This window comes from Pocillopora damicornis, chromosome 1 (assembly GCF_964200805.1).
Source record: "Pocillopora damicornis chromosome 1, jaPocDami1.2, whole genome shotgun sequence".
Taxonomy (NCBI): Eukaryota; Metazoa; Cnidaria; class Anthozoa; order Scleractinia; family Pocilloporidae; genus Pocillopora; species Pocillopora damicornis.
The window spans coordinates 27,252,994-27,278,940 of NC_142670.1; the positions used below are offsets into that span (position 1 = coordinate 27,252,994).

General features: G+C 40.5%; 2 protein-coding genes and 1 pseudogene across 3 annotated transcripts in view; all 3 read right to left on the reverse strand.

The window, feature by feature from the left end:
- LOC149053045 (uncharacterized) lies at nt 1-23,968 on the reverse strand. The gene is made up of 4 exons (XM_089182273.1): nt 23,750-23,968; nt 22,607-22,663; nt 10,247-10,303; nt 1-5,129 (listed from the first exon to the last, which is right to left on the reverse strand). Exons 3-4 carry the CDS (start codon nt 10,299-10,301, stop codon nt 1-3), a joined length of 5,184 nt encoding a protein of 1,727 aa, XP_089038399.1. The 5' UTR covers nt 10,302-10,303; nt 22,607-22,663; nt 23,750-23,968.
- Nucleotides 1-25,947, reverse strand: part of LOC149053037 (nuclear protein localization protein 4 homolog) — a 281,781-nt gene that overhangs the window by 175,017 nt on the left and 80,817 nt on the right. The window lies entirely within an intron of this gene.
- On the reverse strand, nt 11,793-13,291 carry LOC149053046 (uncharacterized; annotated as a pseudogene).

Genomic DNA, 25,947 nt, shown 5'->3' on the forward strand with positions numbered 1-25,947 from the left:
TTAAGAGTATAAGATAAGATTACCGTATGACTCTCCTTCTCCAGCCTTGTCCCCCACTTCTTTTGCAATTTGTAGATGACGCTCACGGTACTCGATTGCCCTACGAGAGTTGCCTGAGCTATGAAAGGCATTGCCAAGACTTACATGAGCCCATCTCTCTCCAGCTTTATTCCCTACTTCTTTTGCTTTTTGTAGATGACGCTCATGGTACTTGATAGCATTATGAAAATCGTTTAAGTTTCCATAGGCAATGCCTAGATTTCCATAAGCCCGTCCTTCTACAGCTTTGTCTCCCACTTCTTTTGCAACTTCTAGACGACGCTCGTGGTAACTGGTAGCCTTATGAAAATCGCCTAAGCCATGATAGGCATTGCCAAGATTTCCATAAGCCCGTCCTTCTCCAGCTTTGTCTCTCACTTCTTTTGCAATTTGTAGATGACGCTCGTGGTAACTGATAGCCTTATGAAAATCGCTTAAGCCATGATAGGCATTGCCAAGATTTCCATAAGCCTGTCCTTCTCCAGCTTTGTCTCCCACTTCTTTTGCAATTTGTAGATGACGCTCGTGGTAACTGATAGCCTTATGAAAGTCGCCTAAGCCATGATAGGCATTGCCAAGATTTCCATAAGCCCGTCCTCCTCCAGCTTTGTCTCCCACTTCTTTTGCAATTTGTAGATGACGCTCGTGGTAACTGATAGCCTTATGAAAATTGCCTAAGCCATGAGAGGCATTACCAAGACTTCCATAAGCCCTTCCTTCTCCAGCTTTGTCTGCCACTTCTTTTGCAATTTGTAGATGACGCTCGTGGTAACTGATAGCCTTATGAAAATCGCCTAGGCCATTATAGGCATTGCCAAGACTTCCATAAGCCCCTCCTTCTCCAGCTTTGTCTCCCACTTCTTTTGCAATTTGTAGACGACGCTCGTGGTAACTGATAGCCTTATGAAAATCGCCTAACATCTGATAGGCATTGCCAAGATTTCCATAAGCCCTTCCTTCTCCAGCTTTGTCTCTCACTTCTTTTGCAATTTGTAGATCACGCCCGTGGTAACTGATAGCCTTATGAAAATCGCCTAAGCCATGACAGGCATTGCCAAGATTTCCATAAGCCTGTCCTTCTCCAGCTTTGTCTCCCACTTCTTTTGCAATTTGTAGATGACGCTCATGGTAACTGATAGCCTTATGAAAATCGCCTAACATCTGAGAGGCATTGCCAAGATTTCCATAAGCCTTTCCTTCTCCAGCTTTGTCTTCCACTTCTTTTGCAATTTGTAGATGACGTTCGTGGTAACTGATAGCCTTATGAAATTCGCCTAACATCTTATAGTCATTGCCAAGATTTCCATAAGCCCATCCTTCTCCAGCTTTGTCTCCCACTTCTTTTGCAATTTGTAGATGACGCTCGTGGTAACTGATAGCCTTATGAAAATCGCCTAAGCCATGACAGGCATTGCCAAGATTTCCATAAGCCCGTCCTTCTCCAGCTTTGTCTCCCACTTCTTTTGCAATTTGTAGATGACGCTCTTGGTAACTGATAGCCTTATGAAAATCGCCTAACATCTGAGAGGCAATGCCAAGATTTGCATAGGCCCTTCCTTCTCCAGCTTTGTCTGCCACTTCTTTTGCAATTTGTAGCTGACGCTCGTGGTAACTGATGGCCTTATGAAAATCGCCTAAGCTATCATAGGCATTGCCAAGATTTCCATAAGCCCCTCCTTCTCCAGCTTTGTCTCCGACTTCTTTTGCAATTTGTAGATGACGCTCGTGGTAACTGATAGCCTTATGAAAATCGCCTAACATCTGATAGGCATTGCCAAGATTTCCATAAGCCCTTCCTTCTTCAGCTTTGTCTCTCACTTCTTTTGCAATTTGTAGATCACGCCCGTGGTAACTGATAGCCTTATGAAAATCGCCTAAGCCATGACAGGCATTGCCAAGACTTCCATAAGCCCGTCCTTCTCCAGCTTTGTCTCCCACTTCTTTTGCAATTTGTAGATGACGTTCGTGGTAACTGATAGCCTTATGAAAATCGCTTAACATCTGATAGGCATTGCCAAGATTTCCATAAGCCCGTCCTTCTCCAGTTTTCTTTCCCACTTCTTTTGCAATTTGTAGATGACGCTTGTGGTAACTGATAGCCTTCTGAAAATCGCCTAACATCTGATATCCATTGCCAAGATTTCCATAAGCCCCTCCTTCTCCAGCTTTGTCTGCCACTTCTTTTGCAATTTGTAGACGACGCTCGTGGTAACTGATAGCCTTATGAAAATCGCTTAACATCTGATAGGCACTGCCAAGATTTCCATAAGCCCCTCCTTCTCCAGCTTTGTCTCCCACCTCTTTTGCAATTTGTAGATGACGCTCGTGGTAACTGATAGCCTTATGAAAATCGCCTAACATCTGATAGGCACTGCCAAGATTTCCATAAGCCCCTCCTTCTCCAGCTTTGTCTCCCACCTCTTTTGCAATTTGTAGATGACGCTCGTGGTAACTGATAGCCTTATGAAAATCGCCTAACATCTGATAGGCATTGCCAAGATTTCCATAAGCCCCTCCTTCTCCAGCTTTGTCTCCCACCTCTTTTGCAATTTGTAGACGACGCTCGTGGTAACTGATAGCCTTATGAAAATCGCCTAGGCTATTATAGGCGCTGCCAAGACTTCCAGAAGCCTGTCCTTCTCCAGCTTTGTTTCCCACTTCTTTTGCAATTTGTAGATGACGCTCGTGGTAACTGATAGCCTCATGAAAATCGCCTAAGCCATGATAGGCATTGCCAAGATTTCCATAAGCCCCTCCTTTTCCAGCTTTGTCTGCCACTTCTTTTGCAATTTGTAGATGACGCTTGTGGTAACCGATAGCCTTATGAAAATCGCCTAAGCTATTATAGGCATTGCCAAGATTTCCATAAGCCCTTCCTTCTCCAGCTTTGTCTCCCACTTCTTTTGCAATTTGTAGACGACGCTCGTGGTAACTGATAGCCTTATGAAAATCGCCTAACATCTTATAAGCATTGCCAAGATTTCCATAAACCCCTCCTTCTCCAGCTTTGTCTCCCACTTCTCTTGCAATTTGTAGATGACGCTCGTGGTAACTGATAGCCTTATGAAAATCGCCTAAGCTATCATAGGCATTACCAAGATTTCCATAAGCCCGTCCTTCTCCAGCTTTGTCTCCAACTTCTTTTGCAACTTGTAGACGACGCTCGTGGTAACTGATAGCCTTATGAAAATCGCCTAACATCTGATAGGCATTGCCAAGATTTCCATAAGCCTGTCCTTCTCCAGCTTTGTCTCCCACCTCTTTTGCAATTTGTAGATGACGCTCGTGGTAACTGATAGCCTTATGAAAATCGCTTAACATCTGATAGGCATTGCCAAGATTTCCATAAGCCCCTCCTTCTCCAGCTTTGTCTCCCACTTCTTTTGCAAGTTGTAGATGACGGTCGTGGTAACTGATAGCCTTATGAAAATCGCCTAACATCCTATAGGCATTGCCAAGATTTCCATAAGCCCGTCCTTCTCCAGCTTTGTCTGCCACTTCTTTTGCAATTTGTAGATGACGCTCTTGGTAACTGATAGCCTTATGAAAATCGCCTAAGCCATGATAGGCAATGCCAAGATTTCCATAAGCCCGTCCTTCTCCAGCTTTGTCTTCCACTTCTTTTGCAATTTGTAGATGACGCTCGTGGTAACTGATAGCCTTATGAAAATCGCCTAACATCTTATAGCCATTGCCAAGATTTCCATAAGCCTGTCCTTCTCCAGCTTTGTCTCCCACTTCTTTTGCAATTTGTAGATCACGCTCGTGGTAACTGATAGCCTTATGAAAATCGCCTAACATCTGATAGGCAATGCCAAGATTTCCATAACCCTGTCCTTCTCCAGCTTTGTCTCCCACCTCTTTTGCAATTTGTAGATGACGCTCGTGGTAACTGATAGCCTTATGAAAATCGCCTAACATCTGATAGGCACTGCCAAGATTTCCATAAGCCCCTCCTTCTCCAGCTTTGTCTCCCACCTCTTTTGAAATTTGTAGATCACGCTCGTGGTAACTGATAGCCTTATCAAAGTCGCTTAAGCCATGATAGGCATTGCCAAGATTTCCATAAGCCCGTCCTTCTCCAGCTTTGTCTCCCACTTCTTTTGCAATTTGTAGATGACGCTCGTGGTAACTGATAGCCTTATGAAAATCGCCTAACATCTGATAGGCATTGCCAAGATTTCCATAAGCCCGTCCTTCTCCAGCTTTCTTTCCCACTTCTTTTGCAATTTGTAGATGACGCTCGTGGTAACTGATAGCCTTATGAAAATCGCCTAACATCTTATAGCCATTGCCAAGATTTCCATAAGCCTCTCCTTCTCCAGCTTTGTCTCCCACTTCTTTTGCAACTTGTAGACGGCGCTCGTGGTAGCTGATAGCGTTATGAAAATCACCTAAGCCATGATAGGCATTGCCAATATTTCCATAAGCCTGTCCTTCTCCAGCTTTGTCTCCCACTTCTTTTGCAATTTGTAGATGACGTTCGTAGTAACTTATAGTCTTATGAAAATCGCTTAACATATTATAGGCATTGCCAAGACTTCCATAAGCCCCTCCTTCTCCAGCTTTGTCTCCCACTTCTTTTGCAATTTGTAGATGACGCTCGTGGTAACTGATAGCCTTATGAAAATCGCCTAACATCTGATAGGCAATGCCAAGATTTCCATAAGCCCATCCTTCTTCAGTTTTGTCTCCCACTTCTTTTGCAACTTGTAGATGACGCTCGTGGTAACTGATAGCCTTATGAAAATCGCCTAACATCTTATAGGCATTGCCAAGATTTCCATAAGCCTGTCCTTCTCCAGCTTTGTCTCCCACTTCTTTTGCAATTTGTAGACGACGCTCGTGGTTACTGATAGCCTTATGAAAATCGCCTAAGCCTTTAAAGTCATTGCCAAGAGATTCATAGGCCCGTTCTTGTCCAGCTTTATCCCCTCCTTCTTTTGTAGTTTGCAGATCGCACTCATGGTACTCAATGACCTCATGAAAATTGCTTGAATTTTGATGTACAATGCCAAGATTTCTACAAGTCTCTCTCCTTCCAGATTTGTCGTTGGGTTTCAACTTTTGTGTATTTTGCAAATTGTCGTCTACCCTCCAATGTTAAAAGGGAAAAAATGATGTTGGTGAGAAGAAAAGAGAAATAATCTAGCAATCATAAATACACAAAAAGTTATTTTCTTCATAGAGATTTTCTTTTGCATTTAGCTTTCCACTTCTTTTCTTATTCAATTATTCGTACAATTGAATGTAAATAATGTTTTTATTTAACAAATGGCCAAATTGATTGGAAACTAACGAAATGTACATGTTGCTCGATGGATTGCACTAAGTTTGACCTTGGATGAATTTTATTGCAAATGTTCTTCCGGTCCTTGCCCACAGTTTATTACTAAACTACAGAAAAAAAGAATTAATCATTTCGGGATATCCTTCTCTCCAATTTGTTTAAGGCTGGTTTTCACTAATGACGGAGTCGAAGTGGTAAGTGCACTTCTGTTCGAGTGAAAACTGAATATCGGAGTCGACTCCGACTCCGACTCCGTTGTAAAAGAAAACCAGTCTTTGGGTGATGCCTTATCATTGGCCGTTAAGCTTTCTACATAGGAGATTGATATTGTAGTGAAACAATTTATTAACAAATGTTTTGTTCTCCCCTCCTTCTGCATTCCAAGAAGCACCATAACCTAAACATAGCCACTGCTGGTAGAGAAGAGAAGGGAGAAGGCAACAAGGTTCTTCTAAATGTTTTAGCATGCCTTTGGCAAAAGTGCTTCACATCACTGATGATTGGAAACAATTAAAAAGTCCCATTTATTGAGCATGACATGCAGAAACTATAGTGGGAAGCCATTGCCTAGGTTCTGCTATATGGTTACCAATGGGCCAATTACTGCCTAGTAAATGTGTTACATCTTTTTGTGGCCTTGTATCTTTATGGGGATGAAGTTATCATTTCAGAGACGTTGATATGAAGACTTAGCCAATTTGTAACTAAAGAAGATAGAGAGACATTGGACAAGTGCCTTGGCGATGATTTTAAACCTAATGATGAAGATGTCTTGGAATTTTCATATTATTCAAGTGTTTTAACCCTTTGCATCCTAACATCAGCATACTTTTTTTCCGTACTGTTCTCTATGCACATCCTATGGTTCTGACAAAGAGAATTTGTTTAACAACCAAGAGCCTCTTTAGTTCGTGATCATTTCCTTTATTCTCATGATCTTAATGTTTGTTTTAGAGGGGATACTGATAGGAGAAAATGGTCACTAATCACTCTTGGAGATCAACTGGTGGAGTCCAATTCTCAAGATATTATGCTCTAAGGAAAACTTTCAGTCCTTCGAGACTAAAGCAAGCCGCCAAATTAATTAACAAGTTATTCAGAGCTGAAGAACCAACTGAAGCAGAACTGACATCCTTTGAACAACTGAAACGGTTTATAGAGTCACTGAATTGCAAATCTTTACCCATATTTCTCTGGATTTGCACTGGTAGTGATGTGATCACTGTACGTACACAACATAGATGTGCACTTTGCTATCCTTGAAGGGTAGCATTGACGTCCTTTTGCCAGAACATGTAGACCATTGCTAATACTTCCATCTACACATGAATCATACCCAGCACTGCTTGAGGATTTCACTAATGTAATGAAAGAGGAGCAAGCCTGTTTTGTAGTATTGTTGAGTATGGAAGATGTGAACAATTTGAAATGAACACTCAGAATGCTTTGAAATGAATACTTTGAAATTTGCTTCTTAGTTTTTACAATTTTTTTATGTTATGCATGACATTTTCACATTACTGGTATAAGGTTTTTTTTTAACACAGAATACAAGTTACTGTTGATGGCATTTTCTAAACTTTCCGAAAAAAAAAAAAGAATTAGGTCACAAATTTATATCTATTCAAATGTCATTACAGTTGTCACTGGCAGTTAGTTTGGTTACAAGTTAGAAAGCCTTTCGAGAGGAATGTAAAATATGCAAGTTTCATGACTACAAACTCTAAATTAAAATTTTATCAGCTGATCTCTAATATCGCTAAGACTTTAAGTAGTAAGTGTAAGTGGTCATAACATAACAAGATATTAAATTGTCAGCCCCTTGAAATGCGAAAACTCGGGGTAAAAGGTGACATGTCGCTTTTACTACCATTACAAGGCATGTTCTTATACTTATCCAGTTTAAATTAGTCTCACGCAGTTGCTCGATCATTTCTTTGGTAATAATGTACGCCGGTCTCCCTCCTAAACTTGCAGAGAATGCCAATGGAATTTTTTTCATGTCGGAGTTCACGTCCATCAAGAACTTGCATATATGCTCCGAACACTTTTAGACTAAAAAAGTCGTGAAGACACTTTCTGGAACTAAAAGGTTGGCACACGGCACGGTTCCAACAATATTTAATCAGCTTACAGTCCGTAGAAGTCCAAGTCAACGCGAAAAAAGGTCGAATGAGCGGAGAAAAGGAAACGCTAACGAAGACAGCAAAGGAGTACTTCACGCCCAAATTATTCGTGTTTCTACTGAAGTTGCTCTGAATGATCACGGCCAAGTCCTTTATAAAAACAAAGTTCATAGAGAAGAAGCTTTCGAAGGAAAGGACTATGAACTGGAAATAGCAGTATCCAGTGGGTTTATCTGTCCCAGCATCAGTTAAATCGCGGTACTTCAGATCCTCCACAAAAGGACTTTTATACGACCGTAAACAGTCTTCATCGCAACCATCTTTTCCAACCAGATAATGGCAGCTATCGGGAATCCTGAAGTCTGGAATACCCGTGAAGTCATGAGTCCAAAACTTTAGCGAAAATGGATGGGGAAGTAGTTTTTCTCCTGGCAACGTAATCAACTCGTCGCATTGCTCTGTTTTATTTACAAGTTCAGGAACTTTTATTTCAGCCGCGTTCTTGCAAAGCTCTAGCAGTTCTGCCCTTTTCCTATTCTTACCGTTTACAGAAATTTGAATACCCCTTTCCTTTAAGAATTTCCGTAGCTCAGGAACTTTCATATTTGTGAAGAAGGCATCATTCCCTTCCATTTTGAGACGACTCCTTTCCCCTCAGCCTCGACTTGATGCTAAAAATCAGACTAACTCGCACAAATAATTCGAAACTAGCCTATTAAATTTCACACATCGATCACTGAAATTCGATAGGTAGTTTTGAACTCAAATCACTTTTGTCATGTCTGGCTTGCCACATTAAGGAAAGGTACGTTTTTTCTTGGGGGGCAGGGCTGGAGCCTCAGAGGGGAAGGTTATCAGTAAAAGTGAGCACCTAAAGGGGAGAGTCATACCTTTCTGTAAGCAATTCAAGCTAAGGGACACACTTTTTCCAGAATTTTTAAACGCGGTCTTTTGTGATGTGCTTTCCATTTTACTTATAGTTTAAGTTTTTCTTTTCACCTACTTTGATTTAATTTGGTGTTTCGTTATCGCTTCTATGTTACATTTCTACATTTATATGCCATGGCACATAGTTTTTTCTCGGAGGACTCATGTCCTTTTCCATCCGTATCGAGGCGTACTAGACTCAGGTATCGTTTCTTAAGCCTCTTGCTCCTGTTGACCGTCCGCTGCCCGAGTTTCTACTTGATCCAACAATGCGCTCTACCCGGTCTCTGTCAGACTCTGAATTTGAGTCAGAGGCTGGCTGAAAGTTGTTCTGACTGTCCTCCATAATAGAAGTCTAAATCCTACTGCCAATATGTGCCTCACCACCCTAACTCTCTCATCTTTCTTTCCTTTAAATGCAATAAAGTTCAAGTTTACCTACTCTAAGGGATGGCGACTGGTTTCTGTGATAGAGATCTTCCTAGTCAATGTCATTGTAGCCTTGTTTCTTTATTTCGGCACAATTCCTTTCATTATCTGTTCGCCACTTATCTTTTCTCATTTCAATGTCAGTTAGATGCTCAATATAATCTGCATCAAGCTTTCTGAGACAATGTGTTTTTCAGAAAACTCTTTGATTGCCTTTTTATCCCCTGCTTTGAGCTTACCCTTTTGAAACATCTGTTTTATTTGAGCTCAAGGCTGATAATCATCAGGTTTGCGGCCACTCGTAGATGTTTTCGTACGTGGAGGAGGTGAAAGTCGGGAAGTTTGGTGTAATCGGGATTGGTTCGTGGAGTTTGTGTGCCTGGAGGACTTAAAAAGTCTCAAAGTTTATACTTCCATATTCGAACTTCAGCTATACAACGATAATATCCCACAGTGAATGTTCGCAATTTCTTGTTTCACCTCACACACATTTAATATCGAGATATATTTACATTCAAACATTTTGCGTTCACAAGCGAAACGTTCTGAGATAACTACGGCATGGAACATACCACGAAGTAGTGTGGGGAGTGTCGCACTTTTGTCAGTCACCTTAAGGTGGGGGGTCAGGAGTTTTTTCTATTAAAAGGCCAGGGAGGGCCAACACTTTTTTTTTGGAAAAAATACCAAAATTCCCCAGCCACCCCCCTCCAAGAAGAAACGTACCTTAATTCTTTAAGATCGAAGAGAGCGACATCGCACCGAGCTTCATCTTCGCGATGCAATTTCGGTATCAGGTCACTGAGCCGCGAGAACTCGGATTTACTCTGTCCGGCCGATCAACATTACAGAGAAGTACCAAGTCTTACAAATACCTTTGTATATTCTTGTGGTAACAGAGAAAGTTTGCGTCGCAAAATAAACTTCGTTTCGACCGGGCTTAACTGTTGTAAATCAGAAACAGTGTACCAAAAAGCTTAACTGTCCATAGGATTCAATTTGTGCTATATTTAAAGCTGACAAACATTGGTTTAAGCAGCTCCCATGAAGAAACTGAATATTTTAAGTTGTGTTTGAAAAAACAGCTTTAAAACATGTTTAAGCCTTGTTTTGAGTGGGGTATAACCCTGTCACTGGGTAATGATGCATCACTTTAAGCAAAACGAGGTGAAAGTATCTACCAAAAGATGGCAGACTAGCCCGCTATTTATTCCGGTGAAAGTTTAACTAACAGCTCTAAAAGCCACGCAATATCTGCAGCATGATTAAGGTTCTTGTTTCTCCATCTTCACGTCGTTGTACTAATTTTACTTTCAAACAAAATTTAAGGCCATGATCAGTATTTAAAGTTAACTTGCAAATATGTAGCTCTACTCTAAGCATGAAAGACGTCATTGTGGAATAGTGTTAATGTTCATATTCAGTGTTTTCAAACCTGAAGAGCTGTCCTTTTCACGATCTCGATCTGTCTCGCCTTGCGGAACCTCCATAGCTAAAAAAAGAACATAAAGGAAAATATTACTTATCTTCCCCAAGCGCTTCAGCGGTCAGTTCATTTTCCTAATTTATCAAGTTAAACAAGCCATAATGAAAAGGAAAAAAATCGAAGGTTTCTTTGCACACCTTAATCTCAAAACAATCGTATGTTCAATTTAAAGAATTAAGCTGCGGCTCAATTTAAATAGACGTAAGTATAGGTAGACGCCTAAAGGTAATTCCGTTGGATGCCTGGGAGCTACTAAGTGTAGCATTGAAAGAAATTGTGCAGTTACAGTGTACCATGATTAGTCATTTAGATCAGCCGAAGAAACCACTACAGAAAATTTTAGTGTTGAATAAACCGTGACTGTTTTTGTATTTGAAAATGGCGGAGAGTCGCAGCTAAAAAACCTTCTTCTGAAACAAACTGCCACTCCACCTCCTAATCTCCTCGTGTTTCTCAGCGCCTGTTTCATCCCTCCTAAAAGCAACAGCTCGGTAAAAACAATTTCCATCCCCGCTGACAGACTTCTCTCCTTTGAGCCGTGATTTGTTTATCGAAAACGTCAATAAGTACGAAAACAGGCCGTATACACTTTAATACAACTGAAAGACTGTACTTAAGTTAAAGACTGTACCTAAGTTATTTCCTAGAGATTTGTAGTTAAGTTTGTGGTGAGAAAGAAATCGATTAAAACACCACAGCATGACAAATAAATTCAACTGTCTCCTTTATCTAATCAAAGAATCATGGCCAACCCGTGCATGATGAAACATAGTTGTGAACTTGTAGATACAGGTCTTACTGCAGAGCAAGGTTGCTCTTATTTCAAAAGCCAAGGTTCCGGAATATCACGAAGAGATTCACAATTATGGTAACCATCCAACTCCGCAGAATAATTAACCTATATACAGCCGACAAAAACAGCAAAAAATAGTAACCTGCGTTTATCGAATTTACGTTTGCAGAATTCGTTAAATTTAGCTGCTGGAATCCAAATCTTTCCTCGCCTGCACAAGCCAAATTTCACCATTCTCCAATCCCATGTCACTTATCGCCTCTTAGTAGCTCAATATATATTTGCATAGTAACGCAATGATCTTTGTTCACACGGTTTTTTCCAGCTTGTATCTGTTAAGTTTTCTGCCTCGGACCTAAAATACCTCCGAACCTACTTAACATGACCTCTAGATTTTTTGACTGAGTGAAATTATAGATATGCGGAAATGGTTTTTATAGGTTTTCTTATGTCCGAAAATTATTTTCGTCTGCTTCTGATCAATCTAGCCGCCAATGTTTACATAAGATGAAAATCGATAAGATTTTACGTATTCCTATTGGCTAGCTTTGCATTTTGTCCATGAAACGAAAAAGAAACCCAGCTGGGTTTTCACCATGGTTTGCCATAGGCATCTCACAGAAAAAGGGAAAATTCTTAGTTGCGAGCGACTGGGTACAGAGGGTATTTCCACCTTCAAAGGTGGAAAAAATCGATTTTTGCTTTATTTGACTAAACCGAATTCAAACATTCAAAAAAACGTTTCTTTAAAAAAATTCTGAAATCTTTAAAAGCAACTGATTTATTTAGAAAAACGTATTTTCAAATGAAAGATAATAAATCAGGAAGGTGTCATAATCTCGGACCTGGGTGAATCCTCTGGGGAAGTGTCGCGGCAACCGCTCACGCTGAGGCTCTATTTTCATTTACATGTAATTCCATATTTTGTTTACATCGCGCACTTTAAAAATTCACTCGTAGAAGTTCTTTGCTTATGAAAAAATCTTTGCTCACGGAAAAATCAAGAGTGGAAAAAATTCCTTGGTGAAAAAAAAAAAAAAAAAAAGAAAAAGAAGAAAATAAGCCCAAAGAAGAAAGAAAGAGTACCATTCTGTAAAGAAAAGAAAAATTTTCTTTGTAAGAGAGACTTATAATGACGAAGCTCCACGCACTTTGTGTTACACAAAGAATCGCCGTCCAACCAAACTTTGCTATACATAATTCTCATTAATTCATAATACATTATCAACCGAAGCCGATTTCTTGCAAAAATTTTCCCAGCGATGACATTGATAAACATAAAAACAAAACATATTGGTTCAATGTTCATCATCGATAAATTCTATGTCGTCACGACAACTATCCTTTTTCGTTCAGGGGAACTACATAGATCTGCATCGAATGTTTATTAGTTCAAGCCCGATGGAGGGCGCCTAACACGAGTTAGCCGTGAAGGAACGGGACTTGCTGAGGATTCAGGAGGTGGGGTAGGGTGTTTAATTATATAGGTTTGCAGGATCAAAGCAGTCGCTTTTGACTGTCCTCCAGTGGGTATGTCATCTCCCTCGTCTCCTCCGTGGGCTTCAGTGGCTTCAGTGGATGGGCTGACTAAATAAACTTTTCAATGTGGCTCGAATTGCACAGTTTGGTGTTTCCCTCCTGATCTTTTTTGAGGATTACATTGCCCTTCTTTTCTACCACTTTGTATGATACTGGTTCAAAGTTGGTAGACAGTTTGTTGTCACGGGTCTTGTTGAGCAGGATGTGATCTCCCTCGCCAATATCACTGTATTGTGCTGACCGCTTTCTGTCTGCATACTCTTTCTGCCGAAGTTTCCCCCGCGCGTCTCTCTCGCGAAGAGGCTGTTGCCAATGGGCCTCGGTGATTCTTTCACTTGGAATGGTTACTCTTGGAAGTTTGTCATTGAGGCGTCGACCCATCAGGAGCTCGGCTGGGGACAACCCAGACACTGTGTGATGTGTGGTTTGACACTGAAAGGAAATTTCGTAATGCCCTTTTCCAGTCTTTACCTTCCAAAGTAGCGATTCTTTTTATCTTCAGTAGAGTCTCGTTGCAGTGCTCGACTTCACCATTACTCTGCGGCCAGTAGGGAATTCCTTTCCGGTGAACTATTCCTAAGAAATCTAGAAAGCCTTCAAGCTATGTGGAGGCAAATATCGGGTCATTCTCACAGCGGACACTTTAAGGTATGCCATATGTTTGAAAAATACCCTCCACGGCTCTTGCGACGTGTGATGCATCTGTCTTCTTCAACAAGATGACTTCGGGCCAGCGTGAGTAGTTGTCTTCTACTACGAACAGGTGGTTTCCGCTGGGAATCCCCAATAGGTCGACGGCGATGTCAACCTATAGAACTTTGGGTAATGTTGTGGACCTGATGGGTTCGATCGTACTTCTAGGGCCGACTAGCTGGCAAGGATGACAGGCTTTTACTAATGTATAACCTGCTTATCCATGCTTGGCCACCATGCCTTTTCTCTGAGGCGGACCTTTGTGCTTGTCATACCTTGGTGACCCTTATGTGCGAGTATATGTTTCCAGAGGCTTCTGGCATTATGATACGGTTACGTTTGAGGGGAAGCTGGCCAAGGACCCGCAGTCCTTCTACCAAAGCTCTGTATCTTGTGCCCATTAAGTGACTCCAGTCTCCTGAGGTAACAGCTTGATTCATCAAATATAATGTGGGATCTTTTGCAGATGCTTGCACAACTTGTTGGGGTGTGAGTGCTGCTGATGCAGCTTCACTAGCTATACTGAAGGCATATTCCGTGCTTTCATGTGCATCTTCTTGATCTGGATCTACTGGGAGCCGGCTTAGGGCATTCGCAGAGTTTTCTTTCCCCGAAGTGTCACTAGATAACGAAATTGCTCGCGGTATAACAACCATATTTCAATACCTGCTAATGGGCGTGTACTCTTGACACCCAGAACGGTTACTAGCGGCTTGTGGTCTGTGCGGAGCTCAAACTCGATTCCATACAAGTGGGGGCAAAATTTTTGATAGGCCCAACGGACGGCTAGCGCCTCTCTCTCGAACTGAGAGTGCCTCTTCTCCACATTACTTAGCTTGCGGCTGGCATAGCACACTGGGCTGTATGAACCATCCTCTTGTTGTTGTTCTGGGACTTCTCCAATGCCAACAAGTAAGGCTTTTGTTATAAGACGGATCTTAGCATCTTTGACGAAAGAAAACATGACTAGGGCATTTGTTAGCAACTTCTTAATATGTTCAAAAGCTTATTCTTCCTTAGTACCCCACCTTCTGGACTTGCCAATGCACGTTAGGTCCCACAAGCGGCTCGATATTGTCGAAATTCCAAGGAGGACAGATCCCGGGAAGCTTCTCTCTTTAGATTGATTTTGGGGTTTTGGTGCGTCAACAGTCGCTTCCGCTCTCCTCTTGGAGATCTGCAGCCCCTCTCCCGTGAGCACTTCTCCCATGTACTCCAAGCTCAGCTAGCCCATGTACTCCAAGCTCAGCCCATGCTCTTCAAACTTGCGTCTTACTTTGTCGAGGTTTTCATCATGTTTCTTGTGGTTACGGCCAAGTAATCTCACTCTGTCATGCAGGTTGTAAGTGCCGGGGCAATCCTTTAGTATTTGCCATTTAGCGGTTGAATCTTTTCTGCTGCCAAGTTGACGCCAAAGAAAAGTCGCTTATATCGATACAGGCCATCCGGGGCGGTAAACGTGGTTACGCCATGCGAGTCAGGGTATAACTCTATTTGATAAAACGCCATGTTTAGGTCGAGTTTCCCGAAAACTTTTTCCTCTGCAATCTCCTGTAATGTTTCTTCCAGTGTGGGAACTGGGTGTTTCTCCCTGAGGATTGCACGATTCGCCTGTCTCATATCCAAACAAATGCGAATGTCTCCGTTGGGCTTCTCTACGGCAACAAGTGGGTTGATCCAGTTAGTGGGAACATTGACTTTTTCAATGACTTCTAGTTCTTCTAATTGTTTCAACTTTGCTGTCACTTTCTGTCTCCTGCCAAATGGTATTCGGCGAAGGGGTTGTGCCACAGGTGGGACACTGTCATCTTGGTGTAACTTCATGTGGTAAGCGTTTAGTTTGCCGGGGCCCTCAAAAACTTTGGGAATTTAGCTTTAAGAGCAGCTTTGTTGTCTAGAGACTGGGCATTGTCAATGTTTGTACTGCAGTTCATAACATCAACTCCAACCTTAAGTATTGCAAGGATCTCTGATGTTTTACGACCTAGCAGGGTTGCAGCCTGCCCTGAGACTATGTAAAATTCTGCAGTGGCTGACATGTCAGGCTGTGGTACAGTGACTCTCAACATACAGCTTCCCTTTAGCCGCGACAGGTGGCAAAAAAAGGCGCGTAAAACAAACGGCAAACCTTATTGGAACGTTTTTCGATTTTTTAGGCAAGAAGTTTAGCGAGTGATAAGAATCGCAAAAAATGAAAATGTTCGCTCAGAACCATTAAAGGGCAACGGAAACACAAACTCTGTCTGGAAAGTTATAGATGCCTTCCCAACAAAGATCCACCACTGACTACTGTCGAAGATCCTGTGGTCCAAGCGAACAGATTTAGCGATTTCTACGTTTTGGTAGTGGTGGCTGCAGCCGGTAAAGCCAAGGCCCTATGCGATCACAATGGAAGGTAAGCTAAAAATAACAGCAGAATACTGAAAACCATTAAAGTATCTGTAAAGTATTTGACGTCTTTCTTAATAAGACGACTAAATACAATTCGAACACCTCAAACAGGTCTTAAGAGGAATTTTCAGACAGTGATATGGTGATAAGCATTCTTGTGTGTTCTTCAAGCTTCTTAGCACACATTTCTAATCTAAAGTGATCAGAGGCGTGATAAACGGAAGCGCCTCTTTAAATGGTACAAACTCTATAAAGTCTTCTGCACTCAGTTGTTCCGCCATTTTGAGAGAAATACACTCGCTGACTAGCTGTTGCTCACCGGCTAAGAAAAACTAATCGATAATCTCGCATAGTGATTTCTTTCCCTCACGCAACAATTTCTCATTCTCAACAATTAATATCTATTTCTCGGTATATTGCTACAAAATATTTTAAAGTGTGTTTGACATAACAGCTTTGAAACATGTTTAAGAGTGTGTCCACAAGAGCACTGGACATGCCATCCCACCGACTTCAATGAAACTTTGCCAGTTTAAAGAGTCTACCACAAAACTCAAAAAAGACAAACTGGTTTCTGTTTTGGTGTTTTCCGGGGGGAGATAGACCACCCCTCAGTTTTCCCGGTTTTTACCAAGGAAATCGCTTCAAAGTAGGTAAAATGTATGAAGCTCTCACTGCCATGGTATTTAACCAATTACTCTGAGGATTTGTACACATATTATTACATCCTTAGTTAATGTCTGACGCAAGTATTAGTTAATTTGACTGACAGCTTGTCAATCAACAGAGGCAATTAAACGACTGTGTTCTTAGACTTTTCTATTCATCCAAATATTTGACAACTTTGAGGTCAAATATCTCCCCTTGCCAGAAAGCTACAGAACTAATCTTAATTCCCCTTTATAATTCATCATTTTATCTCTGAAAACCATTAAAAAAATCTCTGAGCACTGCCGTACTTTTTTTTAGATGCCTTTTAAAATCTGCGACAGTGACAAGCTTTTCTCAACTACACCTGTCACGCAATTCTGGCTCTAGGTGGTCACTTGACCAAATAAACCCACAGTTTTTTAGTTCTTTATATACGATGATTAATCAAGAAAGCTAAAAATGTAAATAACTCTCCATAGATTTTGTAGGAATGGTAAATTTCACGTTTAGAGAGTTGCATGTAGGCGAAAAATCGATGGGAAAATCGTAGCGTTTCCTTCTCCTGTCTTTTCTCCTGTCCACGTCCAGACCGTGGATGACGGGAAACTCTGTCCCCTTCATTTGAAAGGAAACATCAATAGCCCCATAAAATTCATTAACTGCGTCATTTTTCCAGAAGGTAAGACTTGAAAATGTTTTTTCCACTTTCCACCATCAAGAAATTCCACGCAGAAATTGTATTTGTAGCGTGACTGCGTGACCTTTCTTGAGCAGTAACAATTGTTTATCTTTTTTTTCAAGAAAGCACTTCTAGAAAGTTCTTTAACCTTCTGTTATTTTATTGGCCTGTTTTTCGGCTGCAAATATTGTCTGCATCTGCTATTATTTTCGCTGAATGTCATGGCCTTTCCTGCGTGTACGTGCGAGCCAGCTGGTGCACAGCACTCTTTCGAGTTTCTTTGCGTGGTGTCAGGCTTAGGTTTGTAGGTCTGGCTTAAAAAAAACATCTGCACGCTGCAAAAGGGCAAGCAACACGGGTTCCTGTGTTTTCTCTTTTTTTATTTGTATTTTTATTCTCTCTCTTGCATTATCACACATGTATGATTTTTTTTATTCCCTCAGCGCGTTCCCTCAGATTTGGAAATAGGCTATCAAAAGTCAGTATCGACCAGAAATGAAACCTTTTCTATCACTACTTGTTTCAAAGAACCCCTGTTATTTATAACTTTATTTCTCAAGAGAATAATTTTATTTGGTATTTATTTCCATTAGAAAATGAAACTAGGTCCCGATAAATGTTTTTGTTTCGTGACTCCCAAAAACTGTGTTTGCGGCAACATCAGTTGAGAAGTCAAAAACAATTACGCCCGAGAAATTCGCTTTCAGCTTTCTGGCCACACAAGGCGAATCCACTTGTTCAGCGTTCTAAGACCTCTGTAAATAGCTACATTACCTGGACGAGGATGTAAGATGTTGAGGCGTCAAATATTTACACTAAATCTGTGACCCTCAAACGGATCATGTACTCGTACATGTAACATCCGAAAAATGTCACGCATGCACAACACCGTAAGTGCACCAGGAGAATTCTTTCCACTGGCTTCAATAGTAAAGAGACAAATTACTACTTGTATATGAGCAAGCTTATTTACCCTAGTTGTGAAACTCCTTGATGAAGTCTGCTATTGTCAGACGAAACGCGTGGGAGATAAATACAAGTTTTTATTTTCTCAGTTCGTGTAGTGATGCTCATTGGGGACCTTTAGCAAAGCAATACGGCGACGGCAACGAGGACGTGGCAAAAAAAAGATTTAATGAGCAGAACAACAGTTAAGCACGTGCATTTAAAAACTTTGTACATTTCTTAGCCGTGGTCTGCAAAATAATAGCGTGAAACCATCAAGATTTGTGTGGTCCGAGATAGAAAACCCCGACGGCAAATTGATTAAGTTTCTATTTGGAACTCAACGCCGTTCCCCTACGTTATACTGTGGTTAACTTGCGGCGCCGTAAGAGATGGTGAACACATCAGGTAACGACAGAGACGACACTGGCCAGAAGTGTTGTCTAAGATCTAGACTGACTGGTTGATAGAGCAGCAAATCGCTCGATACTTCGGCCGGTTATCTGCCGTAACAAAAATTGATTTATAGACGAGGTCCCCCTTTGTAAGTATGAACGAGGACGAAGAGGCCGATGCCGATGATCTAGCATCAGAAGTCAATACTGACCTAACAAGGCAGAAGATAAGGAGGGACCCTGCAAAATTTAGATGAAGACTGCAGCAGAGTGTACAGCTGCTATTAAGCTAAAGAAAATAAAGACCTTTGCATTTCACTTTTCTTTTGCATTTATCGTCTTTGCTCACGAAAACAACTGTGTCTATGTCAACTATGTCTTGAGATTTTTTTGCCGAGGGAAATATGCAGAAAGCTTACTGGTCAAAATATTTCTGGCTCATTCTTAACGGGTAACTGACGGCTAACAGGTTACTTTTTTTTCGGAATACCGTCTACATGCCTCAGGCAACACATTAAACAGACACAAGGTGCTTCGTACGCCTCTTTGGACCTTTTTTCGCCGGGAAAACTGTCCTAAATTTAGCTTCGTGAGTAATTGGCCGTAAACGCTTCGATTTTGATCATTTGACCTTACAAGTCACACGTGTGTACAATAAGCAAAGTAAATATGGCGGATAGTACTTTGAGTTAAAGCGGTTCTATTTCGGGGTCTGATTATTCGGATTCTGAGGCCTCGATGGAAGGTGAACATAATGAAAGGGTTTACGAATCTGTTGGTGAAATCAGGCCCTGGCAATTTGAACCGCCAGGACGATCGTAACCTAAAATAGAGCGCGAGAGTCAGAAGAAGATCAAGGGCGCGTGCGCCGCGGCCGCCTCAGTCAAGAAAGCGAGAATGGCGAGGGTATTTACGAGTGTAAATAAAGTATCTGAAAATCAGTTGCTTATTAAATATAGGAGCGATCAAGTAAAGAAAACCAAACGTGCAGACTCTCGAATACCACGGGAGTGAAGTGTTTTTATGCTACACGCACGCACCTTCCACAGCTAAGGTTTCACTGACTGAAAGTATAAACATACACGCTTGTGGAGGTGAACTTGATGGATTATACACGTTCAGACGCGATTGAATCGGTTTTAAGTTTTCCTGTGTTGAATTTGGTGAACGATTGAAGATTTCTCGGCTTTTATTTTAAAACACGATGCAGCAAAAATAGCATTCGCACATGTAGACTTGTAAATAAAGTAAAGTAGCCTAAAGTTTGAGTTATTTGTCACGTTTGTGACAGTTACAGAGCTGATAACTGTTCCTTTTGGTGAAACCAACCATACAAGTTGTGCTCTCTATTTCTTCTATTCAACATCGTGAAAAAAATTGCTACTTTACTGATTTTTTTTTTTTATTACAAGGTGTCAGCGTGGAAACTGCCATTCAATGTGGAGGGAGGAAGAAAACATCTTTTACCAAAAAGTAGATGTGGTCGAAAATAAAAATTTGGAGGATGTTACAGTAGAACAGTTGTAGGCAGAAGCCAGATGTATTGTCCAGCATCCAAGGTTTGAGGAAACTGGTGAAGGCTGACTCCGTCTACATTTGTTTTGTTACAAAACATCACTACACAACGCTTCCCTGGTTTCCGTTTTCCTTGTTTTACACCCTATCGTTTTCCGTCCATATTGTAAATGTCAACGCGGCTAAGAGTAGTACAGTTTTGGATAACTTGATCGTGAACATATATGTATATATATATATACATATTTTTTTTTTTTTTTAAGTTCAGGTCGTAATTTGAGAACCATTACGTGCTTGTTATTTCCATATAACCAAAGCACTGCCTTTTTAGACGGTGGGTGCAAGGTAGTCCCATGACATGTGCTTTAATGGTTTCGTCTCTCAGGCCGTCGGCTTGTTTTATTTACGATAAACGAGCGCGCGTAATTTACTGTTCACTTAGCTGACATTGGTGCATTTTTGCACCTTTGCATCTTTCGGAAAGGATTGATTTCATCATGTTTCCGGTTGCAAATGAGAAACAACGCCTGAGTGTGGCGCTCATAACGAGGCGTTTCTTGTAATATCCGTTTACAGAATGTTTCTGATATTATTCACTACCACTGGAAGTTAATTGAACTTAGGGACACGAATGTGCTACATATGCTGCTCAATGTTAGTTGTAATCATTCCTGGAGAACTCTCAGCTAGAGAAGAAACGCATCGAGAGAAATAAACAAAAAGTTACAACAGTTGGAAGTCTTCCTTTGTGTTGCTCACTAGTCTCCGTTAAAAAAAATAAAAAAGGATAAATCTTGTACATTTCCGGAACGTGGAAGAAGAGTTTCGTTCACGAAACCAGATGACGACCTCCCGTAATACGCTACAACACTTTGCGTTTATTGAAGTCACGCTTACTCAAGAACCGACGGGCTTCAGGTCACAGTGATATACACCGGACAAAATCTAAAGTCAAATACTTTTTGGCTTGGACTAAAAAACATTTTTTTTAAGTATAGGGCTCGATAATGGTCGAGAGGAAAAAAATATGGGAACATTTATTTTTTTTACAGCTGTTTGGAATGGCGCACAAATTACCTGTGGCTCCAAATACAGACATGCGATCCGACGCGTTGCGATTATTCAACCTTCAGTATTTTATTTCTCACTTCGTATTTCATAGTCTCTAAATGGTGGCTCATAGCAGAATGGAACACATCTTGTTTTTTTTTCCGCTCGTAAATTTCGGCATCAGCTGAACAGCCAGGAAGTTACTTTCAGATCTTGATGTTACGCTCTTCACTTCCTTACACACGTATGACGTATCACCTCACGTGACCTGAATCGGACCGTTTTCAAAATGGCCGTCGATTAAGCATCAAAAAAAATTTGTAGAAAATTTGATTTTGCATAATGTATTGTTAATTTGCTCATTTAGGATTCTTTAACCTAAGAGGAATGTATTGGGACAAAAGAAAAGGAGAAAAATGTAGGGTTAGTTACCCTTTAATGAATTTTACTAGTCACGCAATCAAACGCCGGTGTCACAGCGGATTTGACCCACCGCGGATTTGGACCCCCCTTCGCAGATTTGGACCTCCTACCACACGTTCCTTTTAAGCATGGTTTGTATCATACAAGTTGGTCCCTAATTCTATTTGGAAGCTTTTTGCCGATGTTCTTTTCCATCACAAAACAACATTCCTCAGTAAAGGTAAAGAAAAACAGCCATTTCGTTCCAATTCTGCCGCATGTATTATAGCGAGTCATACAGTATACGCAATAATTAAATGCGAACAAACTACTGCATTCGAACTCTTAAAATTGTTCCAGTAAATCCTTGCTTCTTTTGATGGAACTCAACATCAATACGAAACGTCATAACATTTGTGGAGACTGTTGCATCCCGTCACAAAAATAACTTCGTCTGATTTTTAAATAACATTAAACAGTTTCTGAACAAGAACGAAGTAATCAACACCGAAGAACGAAGTAATCAACACCGAATTGTTGATAGCGGCGTTGTTTCCCTGTCAATAAGCGATCATTCGCTAATTTATTGTGTGCTAAAGGCTGGTGTCCCAAAGGCCACATCGAGGACAATAGAAAATCGGTCATTCAAAGGATTTGACGAAAATGCCTTCATCCAGAACTTAAAAAATGTTCCGTGGCACATTGTTGACGATGAGAGCAATGTCAACGACGCAGTCTTGACTTGGAACAAATTATTTACCGAAGTTGTGGATTCTCACGCACCACTTAAAAAGCGTCGAGTAAAGGGCACAACTGCTCCTTGGATGAATAATAAAATCGCTGAAGCGATGCGCGATCGCAATTATCATCTTCGGAAAGCACAGAAATCAAACTCTACATACCACTGGGGAATGTATAGCTTTGTTTTGAATGTGGTATAACCTTGTTCCTGGCTAATGATACATCTCTTTAAACAAAATGAGGTGAAAATATCCACCAAAAGATAGCAGACTAGCCCGCGGTTTTTTTTTCCGGTTAGGCTCTAACTAACAGCTCTGAAAACCACCCAATATTTTCAGCACGATTAAGCTTCTTGGTTCTCCATCCTCATGTCGTAGTATTAATTTTACTTTCAAACAAAATTTAAGGTCATGACTAATATTTACAGTAAACTTGCAAATATGTGTAGTTCTACTTTAAGCATGAAAGATTTTATTGTATAATAGGGCTAATATTCATATTTAGTGTTTTCAGACCTGGAGAGCTGTCTTGTTCACGATCTTGATCTGTTCTGCGTTGAGGAAATTCCAAAGCTAAAAAAAGAACACAAAGGAAAATATTATTTGTCTTCCCTGAGCGCTTCAGCGATCAGTTCATTTTCCAAACTTATCAGTTGAAGTTCAAGTTAAACAAGCCACAATACAAAAGAAAAAAATCGGTGGTTTCTTTACACACCTTAATCTCTAATGAGCTTCTTTCCGTGGTAATTTATGTCTTGCATGACAATCTTAAGTTCAAATTAAAGAATTGAGCTGCGACTCAATTTAAATAGACGTTTGGTATAAAAAGGGAAAATAATTCCTTGCTGAAAGCGACCGGGAGCAAAGGGAATTTCTCTTCGTTAAGTGAAAGTGAAAATGAAACTCATGACTTGGATTTCACACAATCAATATTCAAGAGACAGAAAGAGGGATGCCCTCTCGATTGCGGTGATTTGGAAGTTTACTCAGCATCCTTAGATTTTATTTACCCATTGCTATAACAGTAAACATGGTGAAATATTTTTAAAACCGAGTTAATGCGTTAACTATTCATTAAGAGTCAATGTGACTGTATAAACGTTAAATCAAATTACGAACGTTTGCACAATGCGAAACACACTTAGCTTCGTTAGACATGATTAACAGCCGATAAGAGACAGATTAAAGCGGTAGATTTATGAAGACAAGCAACCTTCGGAAATACTACAACCTCTTGATCAACATTTCACAGCTTGCTTCCTCGAGTTCACGACACTCTTAGTTTGCTCTGAAAATGGTTCACATGCAAGCATACCGAGCTCCCGAGCCCCCGAGCCGAATTTTTCCCGAGTGCGTCTCTTTCCAAATGTTTTGACAGTAGTTTAAGCGGTCTGAATTTTCTCATCAACATTTCCGAGAAACCGAAAGCTAACGACCGTGTGCTCGAATGTTTATCCAACATCTTGAACCCTTACGTTTTATTCAGATCCTATTAACCTTGATCTTGCTTCGCTTTCTCTATTTATCAGAATCACATACGACTGTATGCACGATGATAGTTATACTGAAGCAGGTTGTTTGGGGCATCTCTGCAATTGAGGGTACTACAAACAACGACTGTTATCAAAATATCTTCTAAACCGCTGCTCTAAGTCTTACCTGGAACACAGAAGTAAGGATTCAACCAATCTGTTACTCAAATCTCGTGGGAAAATTCATCTACAGCTACAGTTCCTTTCCTTCGGCTGAGGTGTAAAACTAACTGATTTGTAGATAACTGTACAGCACTTTTACAAACGAGAAATTCGACGAGACGAGAGGCGGGAGACGAATGACGTTCGATTCATCGCTTCGTTTGTTTCCTAGAATTTTAAATATTTAATCGTGAAATTCGCATAATTAAAATAATCACTTGACCATGACAATGGAAATCAAATTTCCTAACTACCACGCGATTACTTGATGAGGTCTTTGCCTTACTTTACGGTTACATTCCTCTGACCCCTGTTTTTAGTCAGTGGGTAAATTTGCTTCCCCGCGTTTATCTTGGTTACATCGTTGTCATTTTCATGAATGTCCGAAGATAAGTTAAACCGACAAATTTTCCAAAAATAAGAAACCTGCTCGAGACTCTGAGTCATTGGATTAGAGACAAGCGAAGAACCGGGCGAGTTAAAGTTCCTGATCCCACGGCAGCTTTTTCGCTCATTTTCACCAGCCCTGCCCCCTTCCCACCCATCAAAAATAAATGGCGCATTTTGGTAATTCCGCCCTTTTCTTGTTGTTAAGTTCTACGCTGAAAGCGTGACTGAGCCCACAGGCAGCCCAAGCTCGCACAGTTAGCCTTTAAAACTATGCAAATATGATAATAATTTTGGCCGACGAACGAAATATGAGGATTTGTCTGAGAATAAACTGTTGCTTACTTAGCCCAGAAATTTGAAATACTTTTCAACAAATAACTTTACTTGCCTCTATATTGTTTGTTCGTTTGAATTTTGTAAGTTTTTTGAAGCTGATTTCCGGCCGCATAGGTAGCTTTCAGTTCCCTCTCTTGCCTCTCTCAACAGGTTTAGGAAGAGCTTATAAACGGAGGGACCGGTATCCGAGGGGGTCTATAAACGGAGGGCCGTATGTCCCAGGGGGCTTATGAAAACAATAGAAAAAGCGAAAGCAGCTGGGCGCTGATCAAAATACGTTTTGCATTTATTGGTTTTTAATTAAGCTTCAAAACATCAAAATAATTCAAACTCGTTTCAATACATTTAAACCAGAATTTTTTCAAAAAACGAACAAAACGAACAAAGCAGCAAGATAACAAAGCTGAAGGTCAGACTACCCCCTTAAAGTTCATCTTTGCTGTCCTGGTGTTAAATATTTTTCTTTAGTATTTCATCATTATTTTTTTTTTGTTGAAAGGTAGATGGGCACTTAATCTAGGGGGGGGGTGGCTTATAAATGGGAGTTGGGGGCTTATAAGCAGCAGTTTACAATGCTTATATCTTTAATGTACTTATACACTAACAAAGTGTTAATGTAAAAACTTGGGCTTCCTGTGGTGTGTTAGGCTGTAAGTGGGGTATTGTACATCTTTCTGTTAAAAAATCCAACTGAGGTGAAATGAGCCATAGATATTTTAGTTTATTAGACACTCTTTCCAAAAGCTCGGAAAAGAGAGAGCCACAATAGGATATAACAAATCCTTATCAGCATCACACAGTGCAATGCCACTTTGACATCTCAGGGACAGAGGATGAGGGCACTGATGCAGAAATATCAAAACTTGCGGATTTCAGATGACAATTAACAAGCAACATCATGAGAATGCACAGGTTCAATAACAAGCCATCAAACTAAGTTAAAACTTGACTTCTTATGATCATATGCCCAGTATTTTTTTCAATGACTGATCTATCTGTGTTTCATGGGTTTAACTGCCCAGCACTTAAACTACTATTTCAGTTTTAAAACATAATCTCACTTTTTAAATGAAATGTACACAGGACACAACATTTTCATATCAAGGGTGACTAAAAAAGAAATCATAAACTGGTTCCCATTTTAGAATAAGCTTTATACTCAGTATGCAGAGTAATTCTCATTTATTTCATATTAGCAATAATTTTCTTTTACTTTGTTGATTCCAAACTGATGTTGGCTTTTCCAAGTACCTAAAAAAACAAAACAAATTAAAAAGCTAGTAAAATCATAGCATTCAAAATAAGCATTACATTGTTTTTAAGTTTCCACAAGCCCAAAAAGTCTCCTTACAACATTTTTCATCCCAGACAAAAAGTGAGTGGGTCCCCTGTGGCGTCTTCTGTCTCTGAACTTTGCTGCAACAGGTGTGGTTGTTC

Excerpts from the sequence above, each read along its gene's own strand:
- LOC149053045 (XM_089182273.1), bottom strand. The coding sequence starts at position 10,301 with ATGGAGGTTCCGCAAGGCGAGACAGATCGAGATCGTGAAAAGGACAGC. Across the intron at positions 5,130-10,246 it reads TGAAAAGGACAGCTCTTCAG|ACGACAATTTGCAAAATACA; the intron begins GTTTGAAAACAC and ends ATTGGAGGGTAG.